At 37.7% G+C, this 17,409-nt stretch overlaps 1 protein-coding gene across 3 annotated transcripts; it reads right to left on the minus strand.

Annotated features, from left to right (window-relative positions):
• Window positions 1–473: 473 nt before the first annotated feature.
• CFAP96 (cilia and flagella associated protein 96) lies at window positions 474–17,402 on the minus strand. 3 transcript variants are annotated; one of them, XM_060183875.1, is made up of 8 exons: window positions 17,213–17,330; window positions 13,333–13,506; window positions 9,696–9,915; window positions 6,161–6,298; window positions 5,979–6,054; window positions 3,312–3,491; window positions 2,298–2,464; window positions 474–723 (listed from the first exon to the last, which is right to left on the minus strand). In XM_060183875.1, the coding sequence occupies exons 2-8, from the start codon at window positions 13,430–13,432 to the stop codon at window positions 675–677; spliced, it is 930 nt and encodes a 309-aa protein (XP_060039858.1). In that variant the 5' UTR covers window positions 13,433–13,506; window positions 17,213–17,330; the 3' UTR covers window positions 474–674. The 3 variants fall into 3 exon arrangements, with proteins under 3 accessions (XP_060039858.1, XP_007517729.1, XP_060039873.1); XM_007517667.3 differs by having other exon boundaries at window positions 13,333–13,503; window positions 17,213–17,255; XM_060183890.1 differs by lacking the exon at window positions 13,333–13,506 and having other exon boundaries at window positions 17,213–17,402.
• Between the last annotated feature and the right edge of the window lie 7 nt (window positions 17,403–17,409).

Consider the following 17,409-nt stretch of genomic DNA (forward strand, 5'->3'; position numbering starts at 1 on the left):
CTCAACAGGATATGCCACTGCGTGGTCCCAAGAACAAGAGACATCGTAAAGTTTTATAGTGAACAAAGAAGAGATAACATGGGAACGAGGTGGTAAGGTCAGAGACAGTATTGCACTGCAGCCAGGACTCTTGGGAGGGAGGGGATAGAGGTTGGGGGCAAAGAGATTCGGTACATGATGGTAGAAAAAACCCTATGTTATGGGTGAGATTGTCTTATAGACAACTATCATGGTGAGATGAAAAATTTTACTCATGTGTTAGCAACAGTACCATAAACCATTAGCCCCACAAAAAATAAAAAATAAGAATTTATTATGTCCTTTATACCCTTCCATCCTTCCTCCAACTCTGTGACTTTGAAATCAGCAGTCAAAGCTTTGAAATGATAAGACTGACATCCAAGGTTTTACAGAATTTCTAAATACTATATTCTCCTCAGAAAGATAGCTCTAAAAAGAGATTAACAACTATGTTAAATTAGTAAACAAGTGAATTTATTCATTGATTGAATGGAGTTAATGAAAGAAAGCTGAGGAAGAGTACTCTAGTCGCAGGCTTAGATTTGCTTTAAATGCTTGAGCACAGTTCTACAACAACTTGTATTTTTTCAAATAATTAGCACCTGATAATGAATTACTGGTAATCAGGATCCAGAGTGTTTGTCTTCCAGATGCTAATATAATTGTACTGAAGCAGTCTTGTAGTTCTTCACATTCAGTGTCCTAAAATTGGAAAGGGAGTACACATTTAATGTTAAGGTGCAGGTAATGTCTGTAAGTTCTAGTTTGTTTGTTTTTTGAAAAAAGGAATCTGCACTAAATTACTTAACCATTTCACAACATATTAATAATCCAAAACAAAACTTTTCATCCAATAAATAGCTTTTTGGTGTATGGGGTCAATTTGAAATGTTATCATCAAGAGGTCCTAAAACGAGGATAAAAGAAGCCAACATTTGATAAATGGGAACCAATTGATGACTCATCAACAGAGCAAAAACATGCAAGGACCTGTGTTCAAGTCCCAGGTCTCTAACTGCAGGGGGAAAGATTCATGAGTGGTGGACCAATGCTACAGGTGCCTCTCTTTTCTCTCTCTCTCTCTCTCTCTCTCTAACTCTCTCCCTACCTCCCTCCCTACCTCCCTCCGTCCCTCTCTCTCATTCTCCTTTGTTCTAGGTCTCTAACACTGTATCATAAAAAGAAATTGAGGGCTGGGTGGTGACCCACCTGGCTGAGCGCACATGTTACAATGCACAGGGACCTGGGTTTAAGCCCTCAGTCCCCACCTGCAGGGGGAAAGCTTCATAAGGGGTGAAGCAGTGCTGCAGGTATCTTCTCTGTCTCTCACTCTTTCTATCCCCACCTTCCCTCTCGATTTATGTCTGTCTCTATCCAATAATAAGTAAAGACAATAAAAATTTTTTTTTAAAAAGAAAGAGGGTAAATGGTCATTAGGAGTGGTAAAACCATATAAGCACCAAAACCCAGCAATAGCCCTGATGGCGAGAGAGAGAGAGAGAGAGAGAGAGAGAGAGAGAGAGAGAGATTTCAAATAAGCTCAGAAGATAAACTTCTGGTTTTCCCAAAAGCAGTTAGTCTTCTTTGCTTTATTCTAAATATATGCTAATTTGTCATACAAACTTCTCATGTCTTTACACCTTTAGATAGAAAACAAAGAAAAGCTGACTCCCCTCCCCGACACACACACACACACACATACACTCCAAAAACACTCCATCCGAGGTTAAGTGTGGTGGGAAGAAGTATTCTAGTTTTACTGTCGTATTAAATTTGAACCAAGTAATTATAATTTACCAAAGGTTAAAAGGAAAGGAATATGGAAAACAAACTTTGTATGCTCTCCTACTTCTGAGTCCAACACTTTGAAAACTTAAAACATTATTCCTGTAGATAACAGCTGTAGTTTTTAAATAAGGAAGGGGGATTTTTTAAGCCAATGCACAGCTGAGCTCTGACTTATGGTAGTGCTAGGAACTGAAGTTGAGAGCTCAGAGCGTCAGGCACAAAAGTTATTTTGCATAGCCATTGTGTGCTATCTCCCCAGTCCAAAGGTTTTATTCATATGTAATAATAATGTTGGTATTATAATCACTCTCCACAAAGACCTGTGGCATTTATAGAGTATGTAAGTTTGGTGTCTTTTAACTGTTGTACAAAGGAGTTGAATCTTTCAAAATCAACTCTATCATTTGTATAGGTAAATCATTTTGAAGAAATATAAAAGCTAAAACCAAATGCTCTTGATTTATGGACTAAATATAAAATATCCCTACCTTTTGACATTCAAACTCATTATACTTTCAATCGGTCTGCTTTTTGGTCCACCTGGTGGATGGAAAATCTTAGCTTTGCTGGAAACTTGCTTTGGCAGTGTAGACCCATATGGCTCAGCAGAATGTGAAGGGTAAGGGTCAAATGTTCCTGCTTTCATTCCACCAGACTACATAGAAAAACAGGACGACTTACATTAGCTTTGTAAAATGCCTATCCATATGTGAATAGTTAAACCCACACATTATCATGCTCAAGGACCCAGATTCAAGACCCCAGTTCCCACCTACTGGTCCTCACCTTCATGAGCAGCAAAGCCATGGTTCAGGTCTCTCTCTCTCTCTATCTCTCTCTCTCTCCCACCCTCCCTCCCTATGCCCCCCTCCTATCTCAGTTTCTCTCTGTCCTGCCAAATAAGGGGCTGGGGGTAGAGTAAAAAAATAACTGCTGGAAGCGCAAGGACCGGCTTAAGTATCTGGGTTTGAGCCCCCAGCCCCCACCTGCAGGGGAGTTGCTTCACAAGTGGTGAAGCAGGTCTGTAGGTGTCTATCTTTCTCTCCCCCTCTCTGTCTTCCCTCCTCTCTCCATTTCTCTCTGTCCTATCCAACAACGATGGCAACAACAGCAATAATAACTACAACAATAAAAAAAGGGCAACAAAAGGGAAAAATAAATAATAAATAAATATAAAAAAAAAAAAATAACTGCTGGGAGAAGTGGATCCTTTGTACAGATACAGAGAACCAGCAATAACCATGGTGGCAATTAAAAAAATTAAATTAAAAAAAGAAAAGGAGGGCACTTAGAAAATCTATTGTCAATTCAAATACATTTGAAGTGATTAATAGCTGCATCATTAAAAAATTCTCATTATTCCTTATATTAGTCATTGTTTTCTGGCTTGTAATTTTGTAAAACTGGATTTTATGATGAACAAAGGCTTTTTTACATAGTTAGTAAAATAACCTGACAAAATTTTTCACAATATTTTTTCCATTCAAAAATTTTTTATGTACCTTTTTACCAGGAGAAGAAGGTTTAAAAGGTTGTGCAATCGATTCTTTCTTCAATTCATATTTAATTGGTGGTAAAGTTTTCTCAGTGAAATAAGGATTAGCATCAAAGTACTCCCTTGGATAAAGATTTAATTTGAAAGGCGACCCTTTAAGTGATTTGTGGTGTTCTTCATTCTCTTTCTGTAAAATAAAGAATTGGAAATTACAGCACAAATTACTCAAATTGTAAGTAACAATGTAGAATTATATCTTTTAGATTTATTAATATAAGCATTTAATTTTTTAGTATTATCAACTGGATTCACTCTTTAAAAAATGTTTTCAGAAGGAGCAGAGAAAGCTAGAGAGAGAGGGAAAGAGAGAGAGAGAGAGAGAACCAGAGCATCATGCTGGCATATGTAATGCCATGAATGGAGCTAAGGATATCATGAGTGAGAGTTCAATGCTTTATCCACTGCACCATCTTCCAAGCCACCTGGGTTCACTTTTTTAAAATACTATTTTGTTAAATCCTAAATTCATAATACAAAAAAAGTGTTCCCTTTAGAAAAATCACAACTATGGATGTTCATTTTGAATATCAATTTACCTGAAGTACAGAGTTCTACTTATCACTTTAGTAAATATTTATTAACTGTCCAGGTAATATTTAAAAAAAATGTGACCTATACTTCAAACCTTAACTCTTTGTAGTTTTGTAGCATTTCTCAGGAAACTCTAGGAAAATTATTACCCATTTAGTGTCACATTTTCTTCAGCTGTAAATGGTGATACTTCCCACTATTCATACTGCTGTGATGATTAAATGAGATTCAGTGTACAAAAGTATTTGGCAAATGTAGATCCTCAATAAACGTCAGTGTTTAATTCTAGCAAAAAGGTATATTAGAATATTGTATTTTTTTATCACTCCTGCCCTGAGTATTCAACTACATATAAATAAGCACATATATGTAAGGACACTACTCAAAGCCAAGAAAAGAATCACCTAATAGAGGCAACATTACCCAGCTCTCACTCAGAGCTGGAAGACTGCTGGTTCCCATCAGTGAAAGGTCACAGAGAAATGGTACTGTATACAGAAATGCCTTGCTTCAAAACCATTAATCCCCCACCAATAAAGAGAAGGAAGGTCCCCACGTGCAGGGGGAAAGCTTCACAAGTGGTGAAGCAGGGCTACAGATGTCTCTCTGTTTCTCTTCCTATCTCCCCTTCCTCTCTCAATTTCTCTCTGTCTCTAATAATAAATAAATAAATTTTTAAAAAAGATATCTCTAACGAGAAAGAAGGAAAGGAAGGAAGGAAGGGAGGAAGGAAGGAAGGAAGGAAGGAAGGAAAGACGGAAGGAAAGGAAGTCTTGCCTCAGTAACGGGGAAGGAGGGAGCCAGGTGTTGGCACACCTGACACAGTGCATACATTTCCAAGCACAGGGACCCAGGTTCAAACTTTCATCTCCACGTGCAGGAAGGAAACCTTCATGAGCAGTGAAAACAGTGCTACAGTGCTCTCTTGCATGCCCTCACACTATCTGTCTGTCTCTGTCTGTCTCTCTCTCTCTCTCCACACACACACAAAAACCTATTGCTCTCTGTCTCTATCACAAAAGAAAAAAAATTTTTAATGGCTGCTAAGAAAGGTGGAAAGTTTATGTAAGCACCAAGGCAGTGATAATCATGCCCCCCCAAAATTAAATAAAAGTAAATAAAAATTTAAAATAATGAAAGATAATGAGCTCTAAATACAAATATTAAAAGACCTGAAAATACCAAACTGTTTCCAAGTAATTTAGTTATAGCCCAAAACAAAATCCAAGAGCATTTATTTTAACAGAAAAATAAACATCACTCAACAAGCTAAAAACTCACTATGTCTGACATTCCATCAAAAAATGATGAATAATGCCAAGTAGGAAAATATAAGCCAGGCTGAAAAGATAAATCAATGAAAAAAATCAAAGCACATGTGTTATAATTAATAGTGAACAGCATTGATGCAGTAACTGTATCCAATATGTTCATAACATTTAATATGTAAGACATAAAAATACTCAAAATGAACTCTTTAAATGTTTGTTTATTCACTGGATAGAGGCAGAGAGAAATCAAGAAGGAAGGGGAGATACAGAGAGATACCTGCAGTACAATTTTCCCACTGTAGGTGGGAGTTTGAACCTGAGTCCTTGCTTATGGTTAGCATGTGCTTTCAACCAGGTGCACCACCACCTGGCCCCTCAAACTGAACTTCTAAAAACTAAACCAACAATGTGTGAAATAAAAATATACAGGATTAGGGGTTGGGAGGTGCCAAGGAGTGGAGTATATACCTTTCAATGCATTAGGCCCATCCCTGATACCACAAGCACGGCACCAGGAGGACTGAGGCAGTACTACTAGTGTCTCCACCTCACTTTCTTTAAAAAAAAAAAAAAAAAAAAAGTAAACTATAGCCCAAGATAAATGCTCATCTGGAAAGACCTGAGAAGATCTACAACAAAACATAGAAATGTAATGTCAAACAGGTAAAATTATCCCAATTTGTAGCATTAGTCTGCCATTGTCCTAGTGATACAAAGAGAAAAAAAACAATACAAACCATAATTAGGTTGTAAGTGAATCCTCTAAGTCAACTAAAACAGGAGAAGGTTAAAGAAAAAGTAGATCAATTTACCTTATAATCATGTCTTGGTGCATCATACAAATCAGAAGAGTGTGAAAACTGTTTACCTATGGTAATATTTGCATAGCTAGAAAAGGAAAGGAAATCATGGTGACTTCAAGGTTCAGAAAAAAAAAAAAAAAAACACAGCTAAGTTCAAAACAAATGATATGAAAGTATTAAAAGACTCTTACCCATAGCCAGTTCCCTTCTTTCCCGGGCTTGTATATAAATTCTTTCCAGGTGCTATATATTTTTCTCTAGGTTTTGACTGTACGCTGAAAAATTCCACGGGACCACCTATTGTCCCATAGTAGCTTCCTAATCCACATCTTGAAAGCAATGTTTTTACAAAAAATAGATCAGCATGGTAAACTTTCCATTATTATTATTATTATTATTTTATTTATTTATTTTTACCAGAGTACTGCTAAGCTCTAGCTTGTGGTGGTACAGGGGATTAAACCTAGAACCTTGGAGCCTCAGGCATGAGAATCTCTTTTTGCATAACCATTATACTATCTACCCCCACCCATAAACTTTCCATTATGACAATTGATCAATGACTATATATAATGAGCAAAACAGATTACATTTGCCTGACTTTGATTTAAAAAAAAAAAAAACATTAGTTTTTAATCTAGTTTTCTCATTTTTCAAAAACACAAATTTTTAATAGGTCTCTAACTTTTAGGCTTATGACTAGAAATAGATCTCTTTTAGGCTTATAGCTGATGTCTCACACAAAACTTTATTATCTCTAGGAAGTTAGAATAATTTCCACTAATAACTAGCAATAAAAAGGTTCTTTGCTGTTTTTAGATGAATTTCTAGGCACTTTATGACAAGCTAAGGAATAAGTGGCTAATTTCTTCTGACCTTGCTCTCATTAGAATTTTGGTGCTAATTTTCTTCTTGGGTTTATATTTAACCATAGAAAAATTATTCATAAATTTCCTTCAATTTTAATGCTAAGTGTTCTGGGCTCACAGTTTCTGTTTAGTCATTAAACCATTTATCAGTCACCACTTTACTGTAACCAATTTTTCACAATTTAAAGGATAATGGGCAGGGGAGATAAAATAGTGGTTATGCAAAAGACTCTCATGCCTGAGGCTCCTGAAGTCCCAAGATTAATCTCCCCACCACCATAAAACACAGCTGAGCGATGCTCTGGTAAAAAAATAAAATAAAATAAAATAACAATAAATAATGAATATAGGTTAATTGTCATAGCCCTTAAAATTTCAAGTTATCATTGGATATACATTAGTAAGCAGAAAATGATGTATAAGATAAATGAAACATTGAAACTTGATACAATTTACATATTTGAATTAAAAATTTCCAGAAACAAAAAAGGCAGTTATTTACTTATTATCTCTACAAATAAGGCTCCATTAGGAAATATTTATTTCCTTTAATTGCTACTTATGAACATGTCACAAAATTCTAAACTACAGTAAGAAAAAAAAAAACACCATAAAATTACATAGAAAAGAACAAGTATACCCAGACAGAAACTAACTAAATTTAATTTAATGGGAACATTAAAAGTCAGGAAATTTAGAATTTATTAAGTGCCTGTGATTTCTTCATTTGCTGGTAAGTGCCAGTATGAGAGCTTCCTATTTATACCAGACATTTGTCTTTCTGAAAATAATTTCTACATACCACTGATATGGCTTTTTAGTGTCTGTAAGCCATACAAAGGAAAATGATCTAATTGTAAGACATTATTTTGTGGCGTATGAATAGATTTAAGCATTAAGAAGAAGAACGCGTTTGACAAAGGACAGCCCCTCAACATTAAGTTGGAGGACTCGAAGAGCAGGACCAACAGCTTGAAAGCTGTCAGGAGCTGCTTGTTGCTGGCTTTGAAAGTGACTGGGATCCATGTGGATTCAGTTGGCTAGGAAGGATCGTCAGTTTCCCCAATGAATGGGTACTCACGGGATGCACCACGGGAAGGTCGATCCAATGATTTAAGCATATTATAGTGTGTCAAGGAGGCAATTCACAATTATTATCATGAGAGATCAACGTTCATCATAGGTTAAGATTGAAAAATGAGAAAAATATCTAATGGTAAAATGATATAAAAAATGAGTGAAGTAGTGATAAAAATTGCATACCTGGATACTTCTATCTGTGGAGAAAATGAGGATGCCCAAGTAATAACAAAAATAATACAAACAGGGGGTCTGGCGGTAGCAGCAGGTTAAGGCAAGTGGTGCAAAACGTAAGGACCTGTGTAAGAAACCCTTTTGAGCCCCTGGCTCCCCACCTGCAGGGGAGGTTGCTTCACAAGCAGTGAAGCTGGTCTGCACGTATCTTTTTTTTCTGTCTTCCCCTCCTCTCTCGAGTTCTCTTTGTCCTATTCAGCAACAATGATAGCAATAACAACAACGATAAACAACAAGGGCAACAAAAGGGGGAAAATGGCCTCCAGGAGCAGTGAATTCATAAGTGCAGGCAGGGAGCCAGAGCAATAAGCCTAGAGGTAATAATAATAGTAATAATGATAATAATGCAAACCTATCCAATCTATAAAAAAGTGTAAAGAGGGAGTCGGGCGATAATGCAGCGGGTTAAGTGCACGCGGCGCAAAGCACGAAGACTGCAGACTAAGGATCCCTGTCCAAGTCCGGGCTCCCCACCTGCAGGGTAGTCGCTTCACAGGCCGTGAAACAGGTCTGCAGGTGTCTTTTTCTTGTCCTGTCTTCCCCTCCTTTCTCCATTTCTCTCTGTCCTCTCTAACAATGATGGCATCAATAACAACAACAATAACTGCAACAACAATAAAAACAATGGCAACAAAAAGGAAAATAAAATTTTAAAAAATTGGGAGTCGGGCGGTAGCGCAGTGGCTTAAGCACACATGGCGCAAAGCGCAAGGACCTTAAGTAACCCCGTTTGAGCCCCCGCTCCCCACCTGCAGGAGGGTCGCTTCACAAACAGTGAAGCAGGTCTGCAGGTGTCTATCTTTCTCCCCCCTCCCCGCCCTCTTCTCCTCTCTCCATTTCTTTCTGTCCTATTCAACAATAATGACATCAACAACAATAATAACTACAGCAATAAAAAAGGGCAACAAAAAGGAATAAATAAATATTTATGAAGCCTTTATTTGTAGAGATAATAAGTAAATAAATTTATTTATAGTACTTTCTAAAATTTTTTTTTGAAAAACAGAAGGAATAGTCCAGGATATAGATGTGACAAACCAAAGTAATTTCTCCCTGACTATTGCAAGGTTTTTGAACAAAATTATGTTCAATATTTAGTAGACTTTTATTATATAAGGAACAAATGACATGATAAAAAAATTAGAATGAGTATGTATTTAATCAAAATTACATACCAACCTAAATCACCCAATATAATAGAAACTAACCTAAGAATCATACTTTAAAAATGAGTCATAGATAAGTGAATTAGAATAGAATGGGGAGCAGTGGCACACCAGGTTAAGTGCACATAGCACAAAGCACAAAGCACAAGGACCTACACAAGGATCTGGGTTCAAGCCCCTAGCTCTTTCTATCTTCCCCTCCTCTGTTTCTGTCTTATCCAATAAAATCAGGGGGAGAGGCGTCTGCCAGGAGCAGTGGATTTGCAGTGCAGGCAAGGAGTCCTAGCAATAAGCCTGGAGTAAAATAAAATAAAATAATACAATAGAAGAAAGAAAGTTAGAGGATGTATGTAGGTCTTTTCCCCACAAACACTTACAGCTTCTTCTCTCCATTAGAAGGGAGAAAGGCCTTGCTTAGATTTTTTTTTGCTTCTTCCATCATATGTCGTCTCCTCACTTGATTCATATTTACGTAGCCTTCACCTTCAAAAATTCTTGCAAAATGGGGCTCAAAATAACCTGCCTGAAGATCTGACATTTGTTTGGATCCTCCCGGCAGCATCTGTCTATTTTTGCTTGCAGCATCATTAAATGGTCCTTTAAAAATAAAGTAAGAATACCATTATTTTTAGTTCACTAGTAATCAAAGAGCATGAAAAAGAACTTAGAAAAATTTCCAAATGTGATTTAAGTCAAGACATTTTGAGCTCTAATCACTGCTTCAAAATGGTCATTGAAATCTCTGTGATAACAAATTCTCATTAAAACATTTTAACATTTACTATAATGTCCTGATTAAGGGCTCTAAATTTTAGAGCTGGAAGAGACTCTTAAGGTCATTAAATCCATTTTTTCCTCTTGTATATGTTAGCAAACACGGTGGGAAATGTCAGTAAGGTGTAGGTATGGGTGTGTGTGTGTGTGTGTGTGTGTGATTAGGCTGAACAAAAGAATGCTCCATACTTAATGTGGGGTTATCCTCAAGATAAACAAGTGCCTATTTTCACTAAACCATGAACAAGAATATTCACAGTAGTAGTATATTCATTTTAATGATGTTAATTCATCCAACCCATGAACATGGAATATCTTTCCACTTCTTTGTCTCTTTTTCAGTTTCTCTGAGTAATGACTCATAATTTCAGTATACAAGTCTTTCACTTCTTTGGTTAGGTTTATTCCTAGATATTTATATTTTTGTTGCTATAGTAAAAGGAACTGGTTTCTGGATTTCATCTTCTTCTAACATAGTGTTTCCAAAGAGGAATGCCACTGACTTTAGTATGTTAATTTGGTAGCCTGACATCTTACTGTATTGCCTGATGATTTCCAAAAGCTTCTTGCTGGATTCTCTAGGTTTTTCTATGTATACTATAATGTCATCTGTAAATAGGGAGAGTTGAACTTCTTCTCTTCCAATCTGTATCCCTTTAATTCCTTGCTCCTGCCTGATTGCTATGGCAAGAACTTCCAACACTATGTTGAATAGTAATGGTGATAGTGGGCAGCCCTGTCTAGTACCTGATCTGAGTGGAAATGCTTCTAGTTTTTCACCATTGAGTATGATGCTGCCTGTAGGTTGGCTATATATAGACTCCACTATCTTCAGGAATTTTCCATGTATTCCCTTTTTTTTTTTGTTACATTTAGGATAAAGGGATGTTGTATTTTATCAAAGGCTTTCTCTGCATCTATAAATGACCATGTGGTTTTTGGTGTTGCTTTTATTGATGTGATGGATCATGTTGATTGATTTACATATATTAAACCAACCTTGCATGTCTGGGATAAACCCCACTTGGTCATGATGAACAATCTTTTTAATATACCACTGTATTCGGTTGGCTAGAATTTTGTTGAGGATTTTAGCATCTATGTTCATCAGAGATATTGGTCTGTAGCTTTCTTTTTTGGTTGTGTCCCTGTCTGCTTTTGGTATCAGAGTGATGTTGGCTTCATAGAATCTGGAAGGGAGTATTCCTGTGTCTTCAATCTTCTGGGAAACTTTTAAAAGTAGAGGTATTAACTCTTCCTTGGAGGTTTTGTAGAATTCATTTGTAAAACCATCTGGTCCAGGACTTTTATTCTTGGGAAGGTTTTTGATAACTGTTTCAATTTTGTTGGCTGTGATGGGTCTGTGCATATTATCTAGTTCCTCCTTACTTAATTTTGGATGTTTGTAGGTATATAAGAAATCGTCCATTACTTCCAGGTTCTCTCAACAACTAGTTATTTTAAATGAAAATTTGTATGACTGACTTTTTAAATTTTTTAATTAATTAATTGTTTATTTATTGTATAGAGCAAGCCAGAAATTGAGAGGAAGAAGGAGATAGAAAGGGAGAGAGACACCTGCAGCACTTTTTCACCACTTATGCAGCTTTCCCCCTGCAGGTGGGGACCTGGGACTTGAATCTGGGTCCTTGCACATTGTAACATGTGTACTCAGCCAGGGGCATCACCACCCAGACCTCATCACTGACCTTTTAACTTTATTTTTTAAAAGTTAATATATTTACATGGTCCCAAATTCAGTAGTGTAACTATTTCTGCAATAATACCTCCTCCTATACTCAGTCAATTAGTTCCTCTCCCACAGAAAACATGACAATTTTATTTCCCTAAAATGTCTAGGCAAATTCAAGTATTCTCTTATGTATTCTTTAATGCTAAACCTATTATATACAGTGGAGTACCTTGCTTTTACATTTAACAAATATCTTAGAAATATTTTATATCTGTCTATTCTTTCTTATTGCTACAAAGAAGTTGTAAGATGGCGTCAGTCGGTGTTGCACCTGGCAGAGTACACATGTTATGATATGCAGGTACCTGGGTCCATGTCCCAAATCCCCATCTAAAAAGGGGAAGCTTCATGAATGGTAAAATGTTGGTGTTTTTCTTTCTCTCTCCCTTTCCACCTCTTCTTTCCCTCTCAATTTCTCTCTGTACCAAAATAAATCAATTAAATTTATAAAAAAAAAAGTTGTAAGATAACCAAAACTTCAACATTTAAAATATTTACTTCAGCTCTTATTACATGGCTTATCTAAAAACTCTTCAGTTCTTCACTTAGCATTTCATTTTTTCAGGAAATTAAGTACTGATATGCTTTTCAGAAGCAAATGTTATGTGCACAGTAGAATGTTCCAAAAAAAAAAAAAACACCTAAAACAATATATTTTGAGAGAAAATTGCTATACACCTTTGCAAAGAAATAAAATTACCTATAAGGGTCCTATATGTAAGCAGGATAACAAGTAAAATACATACACAGCTCCTCTAAAACTTAAGTACTCTAATTCTATTGAAATTTCACAAGATTCTTCAATTTAGATCCATCCAATGCTTTAAAATATATAGGTCAAGAAGCTAAGAGGCAGTAATACACAGTAATACACAGGAATAACATGTGTAGCAACAAGATGAATAGCAACAAGAGAACTACATTAAAGGTAGAGCCATGCTTTTGTGTATATGTATGTCTGTCTGTTTCCCTCCATCTCTCTCTCTCTCTCTTTCTCTCTCTCTCCCTCTCTCCCATACACACACACACACACACACACACACACACACACACACATCTCCATATCAGATTCTTTTCTAAAGCTATAGAATTAAAATTGGCTCTGGATATAATTAAATGGTATCACACTAACATGAGGTTCTGTATTCATTCACCCAGTTTTATTAGAAAAATAATTAAAAAGTGAACTATTTAAAAACAGCACCTATACACTGAATCGAGGCAGGCAGTGGTGCAGCTGCTGGAGCTAACACATTAACATGCTCAAGGAATTGGGTTCAAGCCCCTGTTCCCCCCTCTGCAGGGTGGATACTTCATGAGCAGTAAAGCAAGTACTGCAGGTGTCTGTCTCTCTCCCTATTTCTCCCTCCCCTCTCAAATTCTCTCTGTTCTATCAAATACAATTTTAAAAATTAAAAAAACATTGAATTAAAATTTTCATATAAAAATATCCCCCAGTGGACTATAAGAAAACCACATATACTTACGATTATACGGTGACACATATTTATCACCAACAGTAATATATTCCATCTCACTGAAGAGGCCAATCCTCTCCAAATCAGTTTTCGTTCCTTCTGCAGGCATGGCTGCTGCTTATTGTGATCTCTAGATCAGTAACTTTAAAGCTTCTCTAGGACCACTTCTACAACAAAATCCTACTTTAAAAATGCAAGAGAAAATTTACAGGGAAAAATGATTATTAAATGTTAACCCAAATTATTATCAGCCTGAAAGTTAACATATATTCTTAAACAAGAGAACCAAACTATAAGAGGAAAGAGAGAGTATGTCCTATGAAGCTAGCTCTAGGAATATAATAGGACTCAAAATTATCATCATGAACCCTTTTCTTGATTTTCTCTAAGTGTCCACAAATGACAGAGGAATGTATATGAAGGCATCTGTTACACTGCCAGTAAGCTGTTGGAAATAATAAAATTATTACTATCTGGTATAGTGTGACTTTTAAAAATATATTTATTTATCCCCTTTTGTTGCCCTTGTTGTTTTATTGTTGTAGTTATTCTTGTCACCGTTGTTGGATAGGACAGAGAGAAATGGAGAGAGGAGGGGAAGACCGAGAGGGGGAGAGAAAGACACCTGCAGACCTGCTTCACCGCCTGTGAAGAACCAGGATCCTTACGCTGGCCCTTGTGCTTTGCGCCACGTGCGCTTAACCCGCTGCACTACCACCGGACACCCATGGTGTGACTTTTAAATAAAATCTATTTTCTGAGAAGTTCAAGGTGGATTGGAAAATAAGGCATTTTCAGTTTCTGTTAAAGTAACTATCCATACTTCATTGTTCCTCATACAGAAAGCTGTAACTTAGCTATTCAGAATTCACAATATTGCCCTACAGCTCCTGAAGTTTTTTCAAGTTTAAATGAATATAATAAATGTGACCCTGGCAAAAATTAGTCCACAAAGGGGTGGGGCAGTGGGCAACTGGATACATACAAGAAAAACAAAAGCAAAGGGAAAATCCACAAATAATTCAATACAGAATACTTGTTAAATGGTAGAGGACAACTACGACATTACTTTTAAAAACCACATTAAATATACAATTACTTTGAGTTTTTAATTAGAAATGTTCTCATTAGGAGGACCAAAAAGCTTACATTACTTGCCTCCATTTTGTGCTAGTAATTTTTAGTTATAGACACTGCGTATTTCAGTAAATAAAACATTGGTAAACTCTCACAAGGCTAGACATGGACCTTCCATATGATCCAGTAATTCCTCTCCTGGGGTTATACCCCAAGGACTCCATAACACCCAACCAAAAAGAGGTGTGTACTCCTATGTTCATAGCAGCACAATTCATAATAGCTAAAACCTGGAAGCAACCCAGGTGCCCAACAACAGATGAGTGGCTGAGAAAGCTGTGGTATATATACACAATGGAATACTATGCAGCTATCAAGAACAATGAACCCACCTTCTCTGACCCATCTTGGACAGAGCTAGAAGGAATTATGTTAAGTGAGCTAAGTCAGAAAGATAAAGATGAGTATGGAATGATCCCACTCATCAACAGAAGTTGAGGAAGAAGATCTGAAAGGGAAACTAAAAGCAGGATCTGACTAGATTGAAAGTAGGGCACCAAAGTAAAAACCCTGTGGTGAGGGGTAGACAAGCGGCTTCCTGGGCTGGTGGGGGGTTGGGGTGGGTGGGATGGGACACAGTCTTTTGGTGGTGGGAATGGTGTTTATGTACACTCCTAGTAAAATGTAGTCAGATAAATCACTAGTTAATATGAGAGGGGGAAAATTAATTGTATGTCTCGAAGTTTCTAAAATACAGACTGAGTCTTCTTAATATATAGGCTGTGTATTTGATATGCGGACTCTCTCAAAAGCCTAGACCAAGTAGATCAGAGGCAACCAGTGGCACAGCTATTTACAAGATACTGGGTACTATACAGCAAACCCTAACAAAAGGACTTTTCAAAGTTACCCCAATTACCAAATAATGTGATGATAACATTAACTATCGATTGTCTTTTGGAACCCTAAGACAGCAGGAACCTCACATCTCCACTATAGAGCCTATATTTCTCCCAGTCCTGGAACCTTAGGATAGGGCCCACTTTCCCGTATGCCTCTCCCAATCCATATCAAATAATATTGCATCAGCCGATCGCAACCTAATCAACACAATGATTGCCACCTCAACATGCTTCAGCTCAGACTGTGTCCAGAGACTTCAGGTGTGGAATGACAACCCTTCAGCTTCATTACTCAGGTGAGCCCTTTCCTTTCATAGCATTCTCTAATTCCATCCCAGGTGGTTCACTTTCTAAGGAAGTCCCAAAACCTAGATATAGACGAGGTTCTGTGAGAGAGAGCATATGTTCATAAACTAGTGCAAAATATATACCTGAAAGCAGAAGTACACTAGAGTTTGCAGTGAGTAGCCCCCCCCCCCCCCCAACACTTCCTCTCCAGTATTCCAACCTCTGGGTCCATGATTGTTCAACAATTTGTTTGGCTTTGTATGTGAACTGTCTTTTCAGTCACCAGGTTCCAGATGTCATCAGGATGCCGGCCAGGCTTCCCTAGACTGAAGACCCCACCAATGTGTCCTGGAGCTCTGCTTCCCCAGAGACCCACCCTATTAGGGAAAGAGAGAGTCAGACTGGGAGTATGGATCGACCAGTCAACGTCCATGTTCAGCGGAGAAGCAATTACTGAAGCCAGACCTTCCACCTTCTGCAACCCACAACCCTGGGTCCATGCTCCCAAAGGGATAGAGAATGGGAAAGCTATCAGGGGAGGGGATGGGATATGGAGATTGGGTGGTGGGAATTGTGTGGAGTTGTACCCCTTCTACCCTATTGTTTTGTTAATTTATCCTTTCTTAAATAAAAAAAAATAAGAAAAAAAAAACATTGGTTAAGCATCCCAATTTACAACCCAAGAAACTTTTTGCCTTAAATGCAGAGCAAGCTATATATATATATCAACAAAAATAAAACACTAACTCACTCATCGCCTTTTTTTTTCCTGTATTTTAGCAGCTGGTATTTCTCTTCCAAGTCATCTAGTAAGTTATTTGGGAATCATCGTGCAAGACCTTAATAAACAGGTGTCCACCCCACATAACACCACCACCATTACGAACTTGTCTCCAGTATCTTTGCATAACCTGGGCATACAACAGAGAGAGTCACAGAAGGAGAGGCAGTGGGACATAAAAGTACAACTTTTGATCACCAAGTGAAAGGACCCAGGTTTGCGCCGCTCCCCACCTGCAGGGGCTCCTCTTCACAAGTAGTGAAGCAGGTCTGCAGGTATCTTTCTCTAGCTCTTTAGCTCCCAGTACTTTCTCAAATTCCCTGTCCTATCTAATAAAAATTAGGAGGTGGGGGAAGGAGAAAAAAAGGGCTCTCAGGAGCCGAGGATTCATAATGCCAGCACAGAGCCCCAGCAGTAACCCTGGTGGCAATAAAAAAAATTTTTTTTTAATTTTTTTCCAACTACAACTTGTGCTTCGAACTTTTCCACCACTTAACTCTTCATCAGCAACATACACAACAATCGTTGATTTCTTAACAAATGCTTTGCAAACTCCTCGCGGGAAAGCTCGCTGGCAGAAGCTAGGAAAAGCTAATAGTTTAGTCAAAAAGAACTTTAAGAAATAGCCCCAAGTGGTACATGGCAGGTTCCCTGCGACAGGTGTGGATGTAGCGTCCTGTGGACGTGAAGAGCAGAAACTAATTAGTTGGTAAACGGAGGCTCAGAATAGGGTTGAGGGATATCTAAATGGGAAGCCAAGTCGCCTCTTCAAAAGTGAACCCAACCAGAAAAGCAGGGTTCCACCACCCCGGCCCCAGGAGGCAAGAGCTCTAGCACTCACGCGTGCGCATGCGCTCCTCGCGCCGGGCCGCCCCACCAATCGCTAGGTCAATGTTGACTGTGATGCGTTGCCTAGATACAGGAGAACCCATCTCAAGTTTGCTAAGAGTAAAGAATGCAGGGAAGAGTTCGAATTCGCTTGGAGGAACACATTGAAACACCTCTCAGAATCTTCAGAAAACAAGTGACTCAACCAAT

The sequence above is a fragment of the Erinaceus europaeus genome, chromosome 2 (assembly GCF_950295315.1).
Source record: "Erinaceus europaeus chromosome 2, mEriEur2.1, whole genome shotgun sequence".
Taxonomy (NCBI): Eukaryota; Metazoa; Chordata; class Mammalia; order Eulipotyphla; family Erinaceidae; genus Erinaceus; species Erinaceus europaeus.

Coding starts and splice junctions, on each gene's coding strand:
- CFAP96 (XM_060183875.1), bottom strand. CDS start 13,432: ATGCCTGCAGAAGGAACGAAAACTGATTTGGAGAGGATTGGCCTCTTC. Junction 6,299..9,695: donor TCTAATGGAGAGAAGAAGCT/GTAAGTGTTTGT, acceptor ATTGCTTTCAAG/ATGTGGATTAGGAAGCTACT. Junction 3,492..5,978: donor CACCAAGACATGATTATAAG/GTAAATTGATCT, acceptor TTTATTTTACAG/AAAGAGAATGAAGAACACCA.